The sequence below is a fragment of the Octopus bimaculoides genome, chromosome 23 (genome assembly GCF_001194135.2).
Source record: "Octopus bimaculoides isolate UCB-OBI-ISO-001 chromosome 23, ASM119413v2, whole genome shotgun sequence".
Taxonomy (NCBI): domain Eukaryota; kingdom Metazoa; phylum Mollusca; class Cephalopoda; order Octopoda; family Octopodidae; genus Octopus; species Octopus bimaculoides.
Window position 1 is genome coordinate 13,160,749 of NC_069003.1, and position 11,674 is coordinate 13,172,422.

The 11,674-nt window shown below is 38.5% G+C and overlaps 1 protein-coding gene across 1 annotated transcript in view; it reads left to right on the forward strand.

Moving 5' to 3' along the window:
* The window catches only part of LOC106869526 (mitochondrial ornithine transporter 2), a 38,217-nt gene that overhangs the window by 16,489 nt on the left and 10,054 nt on the right, over nt 1–11,674 (forward strand). The window contains exons 3-5 of the mRNA XM_014915300.2: nt 1,862–1,930; nt 4,688–4,750; nt 6,781–6,853. Of these exons, the coding sequence (XP_014770786.1) occupies nt 1,862–1,930; nt 4,688–4,750; nt 6,781–6,853 (205 nt within the window). The remainder of the gene's footprint in view (nt 1–1,861; nt 1,931–4,687; nt 4,751–6,780; nt 6,854–11,674) is intronic.

The window sequence follows — 11,674 nt, forward strand, 5'->3', positions numbered from 1 at the left end:
ATATATATATATACGAGGGGATGCTGGAAAGTTCCTGGCTTTAAGGGTATCTGAAAGGCCTGGTTGGAGGCCTGACCTTCCAAGTTTTTTTATAGAGCTTATAGAAACTGAAGAACTGCTGCAATAATTGTATGAATTTGAGAGAGGAACATGTTAAAGAAAATCATAATTAACTGATTCTCCTGTATTTTCTATTACCCAAAGCCGCCGACATTTCAGCACCCCTCATATATATATATATATATATATATATATATATATATATATACACACACACATACAATGGGCTTCTTTCAGATTCCATCTATCTAATCCACTCGCAAGGCTTTGGTGAGGCTGAGGCTGTTGTAGAAGACACTTGCCCCAGGTACAATGCAGTTAGGAAATAAGCTTCTTACAACACAGCCATGCCTGCCCCTGATGAGAGACGTTGGAGCAGAGCAGGTTCTTGTAGAAGAGCTGCATTGCTACTCCCATTTAGAAGAGAGGGGAAAGAGAATGGTGAACAGGACCTACACATAAACAATCACGTCATTGAAATCTCAAGATCATGCATGACTAATTCAAAACAATGGGAATAGAGAAGCATCACATTTGACAGAGTGATCTGAATGCTACAGGATTACATAGGTGCATTATGTTTGGGGCAATATTTGAAATGTAGAGAGAGTGGCTGAGTGGTAAGAAGCTTGCTTCCCAACCATATAGTTTCCAGGTTCAGTCCCACTGCATGACACCTACTATAACCTCAGGCCAACTAGTCTTGTGAGTGGATTTGGTTGACAGAAACTGAAAGAAGACCGTTGTATATATATGTGTATGTGTGAGTGTCTTTGTGTCTGTGTTTGTCCTCCACCACTGTTTAACAACCAGTGCTGGTGTGTTTACATCTCCATAACTTAGTAGTTTAGCAAAAGAGATCAATAGAATAAGTTCCAGGCTTAAAAAAGTAACGTATTGGGAGTCAATTCATTGACTAGGAATTCTTCAAGGCAGTGCCACAGCATGGCCATGGTCTATTGACTGAAACAAGTAAAAGATAAAAGAAGATTAGGTATTAAAATGTGCTGTAAGAGCACGTCATCATCATCATCCCTTAATGTCCTCCTTCCTGACATGGGTTGGATGGTTTGACAGGAGCTTGTGAGCCTTAAGTGTGCACTAAACTCTTCTCTCTGTTTTGGCAGGTTTCCAACAGCTGGATGCCCTTCCTGATGTCAGCCATTTTACAGAGTGTAACTGGGTGCTTTTTACATACAACCAGCATCAGTAATGCCACTGAGTAACTTGCATGACAAGACCCCCTTCTGCCCCTCAACTCAGTAGTGGTAGTAGTATTGAGGAGTTTAAGTATTATAGAGAGACCGAAACAATTGTATTCCTGTAAAGGAGATACAAGGGGTTACTGAAAAGTTCCTGACTTTAAGGGTTTTGCGAAAGGCCTCATTGGAGGCCCAACCTTCTGAGTTCTTTTACAGGGCTTAGAAAAACTGAAGGACCACTGCAGTAAGTGTGTGAATCTGAGAGGGGAATATGTTGAATAAAATCATAATTAACTGACCCTCCTGTATTTTCTTTTACCCAAAGGCAGGAACTTTGCAGCACCCCCTCATAAAGGGCTGCCCCAGTTGGAAATGAGAGAAGACAGAGTCCATAGTAGTGGAGATGTGTCAGGGCAATCTCTCGAGGTACAAGGAATTTAGGTGAAAGTGGGTCAGTGGATTGGACAGAAGCAAAGTGCTACAGATCTCTATTATCATTTACAAACAACCTAACACCACTTCCTTAATTACTCATTAAGTTTCCCTTGATAATACAGTAATACTACTTACCACTCTGTTTTAATCTCTTATATTTACAGGGGTTGTATTCCACCATTATGGGGCTCAGGAATATTTCGCTCTACGCAGTTTGCAGTTTTTGAAGGGGCGTAAGTATTTGGTTTTTGTTTTGCTTTTTTTTTATGTATTTTTAGATATTTTGTTCACTAGCATAGCTAGAGTATGTGCCACCTGAGGCAGCCCTTCCATTTGCAGACCCTGGACCTCACAAAAAACACATACTGCCTACAGCAATAGCCTACAACAGGATGAAAAGTGCTGCCCCTGCCACTACCCCCAGCTACGCTAGTTATTTTGTTGTTGTTTTCCCAGGTCATCTCTAATTCAACAGACCCAGGATCAGATCTGTGTTGCTGTAGCTGTGTGGTTAAGAAGTTTGCTTTACTACCATCATGAACAACAAGGACCATCTAATCATCTTTAAGAATGATTGATGAATTGAGTGGTAACTTTGCATTTAAGCCAACCATATCCGGCCAGAATATTCTCCTTGTTTTATCTTCAAACTGACCAGATCTGGTCTCTCGCACCTACTTTACAATGTCATTCTAAATATAAACAATAACATCGTCAAAATCTCAAAGCTGCGAGGCAAAGCATGTTTAATTCAAAGGAAAGTGAATGTAATCTGAATGCTAAAGAGTTAAAGTGAAGAAGAGCTGTGCACTGTCAACCTCACTCTTTCTCTCATCTGTGATCATCTGAAATCCAGTGGCAAGACCAGGTCAGGACAACAGGGGACAGAGACAGATGCAGTAGATGAACAAAACATCTTATTTGCATCATCTTGCTCTCTGCACTCTATATTGTGTTACTGCAGTTGCTATTGAGAAGTGGGGTGACAACACTGTTTGAAAACCTGATCACCAACATTAGCAACAGAATATCTAACCTCTCTTCCTCTAAAGAAATTTTTGAGAAGACAACCTCCTACTACTACAACACCCTAGCCAATATTGGCTTCAATGATGAATTAATTTACAACCCTTCTAGTATGAATAACAAAAATAAACCTAGGAGAATAATTTAGTTCCCCCAGTTTTTTCCCCTCGTGTTAAAACCAACATAGGTAAAAGATTCCTGTCTCCTTTAGACAAACGTTTTCCTGTAAATTACTAGTAGAGAAAAATATTCAACAAGCACTCAGTCCAATTATCATATACCTACTGCTCCAATGTGAAGAGCATCATTACACACAAACACCACTAAGATCCTACTCCCAGTTATAGCTGTCGAGACCCATGAACCTATCCACTCAACTAGGAGTGCATGATTAAATGCATCATATACGAAACAGAAGTTACAGCAACGCTAGTTGATAACATAACCGAAAAGAAGAGCTACATTGGGCTATGTGAAAACGACTTCAAAAATCGCTATGCTAACCACATATCCTCATAGACAAAAGTAAAGTCACTAAGTTGGCTAGCCACATATGGGGTTTGTAGTTTAATGCCACACCACATACAATCAAGTGGAAAATAGTTGAAAAGTCCACACCATATGTCACTGAATCAAAAAAATGTAAGCTATGTGTAGCTGAAAGGTCACAGATCCTTTTCAGATCTAAGAACTCCACTTCACTGCTGAATTCCAGATCTGAAATTTTCAACAGATGTAAACATATGTATAAGTACCTGTTGGCAAATTAGAAAATATCACCCTCTCCAAATTTAGCAGCTGCACCACAGACTCAAGGACCCTATCCATTCAGCCTTATGATTTTATAATCGAAGGGGACATAACTCTAATTCTCCCCTTCTTTTTCTTTTTTCGTTTTCTGGTGTTTTCAACCTTCCACATTTTACATCTACTTTCTAATTACCTTTTCTCATATTTTCTCCTATCCTATTGTGCTGTTTTAGCTTGTTATGCCATATGGGCTGAGCCTGAGGATTGCATAAAGGCACTAAACATGTTATAAAATGCTGTCTGAATTGTTTTCATTGCACAAAACTTATTAGTAGCTCATAAAAATATATACTGTGTTTATTAAATAATATTTATCTCTCACCAGATGGAATACTTTTTTTGTTGGTCTTACCATCACAGAACTGTATATAGTATACTTGGGCAAGTGTCTTCTTCTAGAGCTCCAGGGTGATCAAAGCCTAATGATTGGATTTGGTAGATGGAAACTGAACAGAAGCTTGTTGTGTATGTATGTTTGTGTGTGTATATCTCTGTCTTGGCAGCACATGATGGATGTCTATGAGCACCACTGTCAATCAAGCTGGTTTTGTTTCCAGGCTTTTTGTGAAAAATATGTCTAGCCATGCGAAATATTACCTTGGTTGAAAACAGCTGAGGGTTGGTGACACAAAGAGCATCCAGCCATAGAAAATCTGCCTCAATAAATTCCATCCAACTCATGTAAGCATGAAATTGGGGGCTTCTTTCCCAGTAAGGTAATATTCCCCATGACCAGACATGTTTTATAAGGAAAGTGGCAGCAAAGAACAGCACTACACCATGGAGCTATAGTAGATGCCACACAGTGGGACTGAACCCAGAACAATATGATGGGGAAGCAAGCTTCTCACAACACAGCCATGCCTGTGCCTACACACACACACACACACATATATATATATATTTATACATTCGCTCACTCACACACACACACACACGGCCTGCTTCTTTCAGTTTCTGTCTACCACATTCATTCACAAAGCTTTGGTCAGCTTGGGGTTATAGAAAATACTTGCCCAAGGTGCTACACAGTGGGACTGAACCCAGAAGTATGTGATTGAGAAGCAAAACTTCTTACCACACAGCCATACTTGCACCTCTGTATTATATCTAAATACTTTCTACAACCATGTATCATATCTAAATACTTTCAGATATACCTTTTTAGACTCACCATTTGGAAAATCCACAATTCCATTATCAGGAGGAATTCAAATGTAAGTATATTTTGTCTTCTCAACCTTTTTTTTTATTTGCTACTTTTGTAGATTCCCATGACTCTCTGTTGCCATCCAATTCCATTATAATGAATTTGAATTGGAAGCTTGACTCATTGTGAATCTTTCATTAGCTGATCACACAACCATGGATACATTACAGTTACTCTCTTGGTGGAGCTTGGTGATCCAAACTTTTAGGGTTCCTCCACTCAGCATCAATGTAAGAAGAACCATTGGCTCAGTTGAGCTCTTCCATTACCTCTTCACAATCTGCTATGCTGCAGTCTCATTACTTTGCTGTATCCCTGACAGGGTGACTGGCTGCTGTGTCTTGCCAAAGGGCAGCCCGTAATTATGCAGGACACAACCATCACTCTAGGAGATATTTTCAAAATACATGCATACCCTAGCTCTTCCACTACCTCTTCACATGTTCTTATTTACCCTATTATAAACATCTGGATTTAGTTTCTTTTATCCTAAGCTTAGTCCCTAATTTGAAAAATCTTGTCACCTGATGACAAAATTTTATAACAAACCAATAAAAGACTCTGTGATTACTTAACCTGCTAAAAATAGCAGCCAGATAGCCCTTATATATTACACCCTACCATCTTAACCCTTTAGCATTCAGATTACTCTGTCAAATGTAATGTTTAGTTATTCACATTCCTTTGAATTAATCATGCATTATTTCATAGCTTTGAGGTTTCAGTGAGATGATTGTTTAGTTTTATAATGACATTGTAGTCTAGATGTGAGAGGCTAGAATATTTGGGCTGGATATGACCAGTTTAAATGCAAAAGAGTTAAACAATGGGAGACGCACACACACAGCATTCATACATATACTATTCTTGAAGAGAAAGAGAGGATGGTTGCAGTTAGAACACCTTTGATCAGTCATATAATGCTCAATCAGCCAAATGATTAAATAATATTGAGGTCAGGTATCTGCTCTAGATATGACTCATGTATCATAGCGTCTTTCTATCTTTTGAGGTAGCTACTCACATAGTTGTTTGACCTGCTAGAAACAGGAGCAAAATCTTCATTGATTCACATTCTACCATCTTAGAGCTAGACACATAAAAACATGTAGAGATAATGTTTTTCTGGATGCACTATGCCAGGAGAAAAAGACAAGACAATCATGGCTGGAAGATCTTGTGATAGTAGATAATGGTAAAGACCCCCATCAGTCATGAATGACCGTTAGATTACAACTAGAAAGTTCTCCTTCAAGGCACAAGTCTGGGCAAGGTTGTTTATGGAAGACCAGCAGTCACCCATGCATACCAACCCTGCCACTCTCCATGCCACCACTGTTATCCAAGGGAAAGGCAAAGGGGCCGATACAGCTTGGCACCAGTGACATCGCAACTCATTTCTACAGCTGAGTGAACTGGAGCAATGTGAAATAAAGTGTCTTGCTCAAGAACACAACACACAGCCCAGTCTAGGAATCAAACTCACCTACCTCGTGATTGTGAGTCCAACGCCCTAATCACTGAAGATCAATGTGAATAAATAAGCATAATATTTGACAGAGTAATCTTAATGTTATAGGGTTAAAAGCATAAAGATTTTAATAATAAAAAAGCACCTAAAAAAAATCAACAGTGAAGTGGAAAAATCACATAAAATACACATGAAAATATGTACAGACCATTTATTAAAACAGATGTGGGTTAATAAATTTTTTTAAATGTTTTTTCATGTGACATTTTTCAAGTGAGGTCACACATCTTGGAACCAGTTAAGGACATAACTTGACATATACTTGTATTAAATACAAATTTCAGCAGAATTCTGGTGTAAGCACCCCCATATAACCCCACATAAATTTTCTATTTTTTGGAAAACTTTTGCGAATTTGTGTTCTCCACACAGGAATTCATGTGGTCATCAGAAAGAAAAAAAAACGTTTCTTGAGCCCACTTTACTAGATCCCCTCCACCCACTCCCCCATTAAAATTAACTCAGTTTCTATTGTTAACCATTTTTTCCTAATTTCCAATCCTCAGCCGAGTGTTACTGGCCGGTGCTTGTGCCGCTACTGCTCGTGCAGTCATTGAAACACCGTTAGAATATGCCAAGGTGAGATAACTTTTACTTCTATTCTCTTCCTTTCTCTCTTGTTTGTAAGTCTAATGCTGCAAACTCATCTGGGTGTATTTACACCATTTGTCTACATCGAGGAATTTTCTCCATGACAAAACACAGTGAATGGCTTATTTATGAGTTTGAACATGCCACTGGCATATTCAAACTGCACATCACTGATTAGTGCTCCCCCTCCGTAATTTGCTTCTGGTGAGCCACTGCGTAGCACTAATCAGCAACTGTATGGTGACTAAAATAGCATAAGAGAAGCAATCTCTTTTATCAGTTCGCAGCATCCCCTGCCTAGTGTCTGACTGAAGAGGAGATAACCATTCCAAAATGCTTGCATTTCACAGTCTAGATAGGTGGTACTACAAACTTATCTAGGTGGATTTACACCATTTGTCTACAGCAAAAAATGTTCTCTATGTCAAAACACAGTGAATGGCTTATTTACAAGTCCAAACATGCCACAAGCATATTTGAACTGGTGATAACATTGCAGTAACATAGTCTTGTACTCTCTTACAACTGTGCAGCAACTCTCTCTTTTAACTTATACTCCTCTGCTCTCTCTCTCTTTCTCTCTTTTGAGATAGCAAGCAGCTGCCTTGTCGCATGCTCTTGGATTTCCTCAACATCTTGAAATCTTATTTCTTTCAAAAGAAATCTGATTTTTGCCTTGATTCCAGGGTTCTAACCATAGACCCACAATTTGTCACCTGTTATGAATGTCTTCAAATAAGTTTCTGTCTTCCTCAACACACTCAAAGGAGACCCTGCACAGCTGAAGCCCAATCTTCTTTTTGAGACAACCACACTCTACACACTTCTCCTCCAAACAACAGGAGTGAGTGAGAATGATGTAGCTTAGTGTGCATGCAGGACAGAGCTGAAGGTCAGTCTGAGCCAAGCAGCTTCACATTGCATACTTTAGCTCTGTTACCAATAGCAACAGACCTGATACTTTTTAATCGGATCTCATATATTTGTGAGGCAAAAATTTTAAGTTAACCTGACATTTCCTAAAACACTTTTACTCTGAATGACATAATACCCCTTTCATGAATGTATAACACTTAGCTAGTGTTGTGGTGGATAATATTCTTTTTTACTCTAGGCACAAGGCCTGAAATTTTGGGGGAGAGGACCAGTTGATTAGATCAACCCCAGTATGCAACTGGTACTTGATTTATCGACTCCAAAAGGATGAAAGGCAAAGTTGACCTTGGTGGAATTTGAACTCAGAGCGTAAAAACAGAGGAAATACCACTAAGCATTTCGCCCGGCATGCTAACATTTCTTATTTCTTTCTTACCCACAAAGGGCTAAACATAGAGGGGACAAACAAGGACAGACAAAGGGACTAAGTCAGTTACATCGACCCCAGTGCAAAACTGGTACTTATTTTATTGACCCCGAAAGGATGAAAGGCAAAGTCGACCTCAGCAGAATTTGAATTCAGTACAAAAAGACAGACGAAATGCCACTAAGCATTTCGCCCGGCATGCTAACGTTTCTACCAGCTCGCTGCTTTTGTGGTACATAATATTGAGGCAAAGCAGTGTTGAGGTGGGCCGAATAAAGTGATTTGGTGCAGCTGTTTGGATGCTGAAGATTTGGATTGGCTAACTGGACATTTAGCCTGTTTAGGCAACAGTACTTTCTGATACTGGACGCAAACACACACACACACACACACACACACAGCTTCATTAGATTGTATTTTTACTGCAGAAAACTATTTTATATACCAATCTGTCTTTTGTTGAAGAATGTCATAAACAAAACTATTTACTGTTGAGAAATGTCAAGCTTATTGAGGCAACAGGACTTGCAGAAAATATCAATTCTATTCTTTGACAAAAGGGACTAACAGAATAAGTATTGGGGTCAATTTGTTCAACTGAACCCTTCAAGGTGGTGCCCCAGCATGGCCACAATCCAACGACTGGAACAAGTAAAAGATATTGTAATGTTTCCACTTGTTCACTGCCTTAGACTGGTATTTTGTTATTAATCCCAGAAAGATAAAAAACAAAGTTGTCCATAGCAGGAGTTTGAACTCACAAAACGAGATGCTGTAATAAATTCCAGACTGCATTTCATTCAATGCTTTAACACGTCATCTTTTAATCCTTTTGATGTAAAAAAAAAATCAGATATATTTATTCAAAATTTCATTATCTTTGACTGCCAAAAGCAGTTTTATATACCAATCTGACTTTTGTTGAGGAATGTCCTAAATAAAACTATTTTCTATTGAGAAATGTCAAGTTTATTGAGTAGACAACATAACTTGCAGAATATGCCAATGTTTTGGCAAAAGAGACCAATAGAATAAGTATCAGGTTTAGAATTAAGTACTGGGGTCACTTTATTCAACTGAACCCTTGAAAGTGGTGCCCCAACATGGCCACACATACAGAAATATACACATAAGCAGAAAGAGTGAGACAGACAGACAAGCATTACAATTTATTAATTGAATGCAGTTGACATAAACACGTTCCCCTCACATGAACTTTCCCATAAACAGGGAGAGAGAGAGAGAGACATTGAAATGTCTGCTGTCAAATAAGACAATGTGGAATTAGCAACGCCAAATAAGTGGCACCAAAACATCTCATACCTTTTGTTGAGATTGTCATGTTTGAAACTAATTTTTTTGTTGAGATTTGTCAAGTTCACTGAGGCAATGTGACTTGCAGAAAATGCCAATTCTATTTCTTGGTAGATATTTAACATCATTACCGGAATAATGATGAAATTTAATTTTGAAGTGAAAGGGTTAACAATTACAGTGTAACAAAATTTAAAATTTTATTTTTTGCCTTTAGTGTCAGTAAGTGGTATTTCTTATTTGCTTCTATCTAGAAATCAAAGGAAATCACTTCTATTTCCTTCAAACTTTGTTTTTCTGCCCTGGACATCAATGTTTTGAAACTAATCTATTTTCCATAACATTTCAGCACAGATTCAACACTGAGCTGCTGAAGCAAAAATGTCGTTATAGCAAATATTCTGCTCAATACCACGGATTTGCTTGTCAGTTACTTGACTTTAATCACTTGAGTATGCCCCTTAGGGGCTGACAATCTGTGCATCTCTGATCACGAGTAGGAGTAGTGTGGAAGCAACATAGCCATGTGTTGAGGGATTGAATAAATATAACAAAACCTAAGTTTGGAAGAAATATTAGCCATTTTTCATTCTCTGTAGGGGGTAAATAAATAGGGAACAACAATTGCCACCCAAGGACAAAAATCATGTTACACAGTATTATATTTGTTTCTTGTTTTTGTTTTTCTTTTGTTTTTTTTTTCTTCCTTATATTTAATGGCAAAATTTCTTTCTCTTCTCCATCTCTGCTGCTGATGTTGATGATTCTATTACAACCAATCGTTGCATTTTAACCTAAAAACACTCTTCTTACTGTGCCGTTTCACTGGACTTAGCAGCGACATTCTTCAGCACCTTGAGTCTCAGATTTTCGGTATATTCTATAAATATCTCCCTTCTTTAAATCCCTGCCTTAAATATTCTCCATGTCAACCAAAAGTTACCATCAGTAAAAAAGTAAGGGAAGAGAGTAACACCAATTAACTATGAGGAGCCATTGTGGTGGAATTCTGGTTCAATCACACCATATTACTCCTCATAATGTTTTTATTTTTTGGCAATTTTCAGAAAATTTTTGCAAATTTGTATCCTACACATGGGAATTCATATGATTGTGCAAAAATAAAAAAATTAATTTTTTTGTTTTGTCTGATTTAAGAGCTATTTAGCTATTATTTTTAGCACAATTCACGACTACCTGATACCTCCCTCATTATTTTTGTCAGTCTCAAAATTCCCCAAAATAAAATAAGTTATGAGGGGTTATATGGGGTGCTTAAAGAAGAATTCTGCTACCATTGTAATGTTTTAATTAAGTATTCTGTGCACCTTACTATTGATATCTGGCAGAATCAGTAGCCTGCTGGGCAAAATGTCTTGCAGCATTTCGTTCACTTTCACATTCTTTGTGAAGGTATATAGCTCAGTGGTTAGAGCATCGAGATCACAATCAAGAGGTAGTGAGTTCAATTCCCAGACTGGGCTGCGTGTTGTGTTATTGAGCAAGACACTTTATTTCACTTTGCTCCAGTTCACTCAGCCGTAGAAATGAGTTGCGACATCATTGGTGCCAAGCTGTATCGGCCTTTGCCTTTCCCTTGGATAACACTGATGGCAGGGAGAGGGGAGGCTGGTATGCATGGGTGACTGCTGGTCTTCCATAAACAACCTTGCCCAGACTTGTGCCTCAGAGAGGAACTTTTAGGAGCCATCTCATGGTCATGCAAAACCAAAGAGAGTCTTTACCCTTCACATTCTCAGTTCAAATGCTGCCAGGATCGATTATGCCTTTCATTTTTTTGAGCTCGATAAAATAAGTTGCATTTGAGCACTGGGGACAATCTAAATGACTTAGCCCCTACCTTGAAATTGCTGGCCTTGTGCCAAAATTTGAAACCAATATTTATTGACAGTAAACCATAACACATAGATCAGAATTGGGCCCGTAGACTTGTGGGGCTCGCGGGAAACTGCCCAATGTACCCATACCTTAAAGCAGTACTGCAAGCGGGTAGGAAAGGATCTACAAGAGGCACACAAGTATAAAAATAAAATGCTGGGGAGGGCGTTGCGATTGCATAATTAAGAACTGAAAGTTTATTTCTTTAATGTTAGCAAGGGACATAACTTTGAACCCTGCTAATCTCATTCATTTTAAATAACAGTACACCTGTTTAGGTAATAGTGCAAACA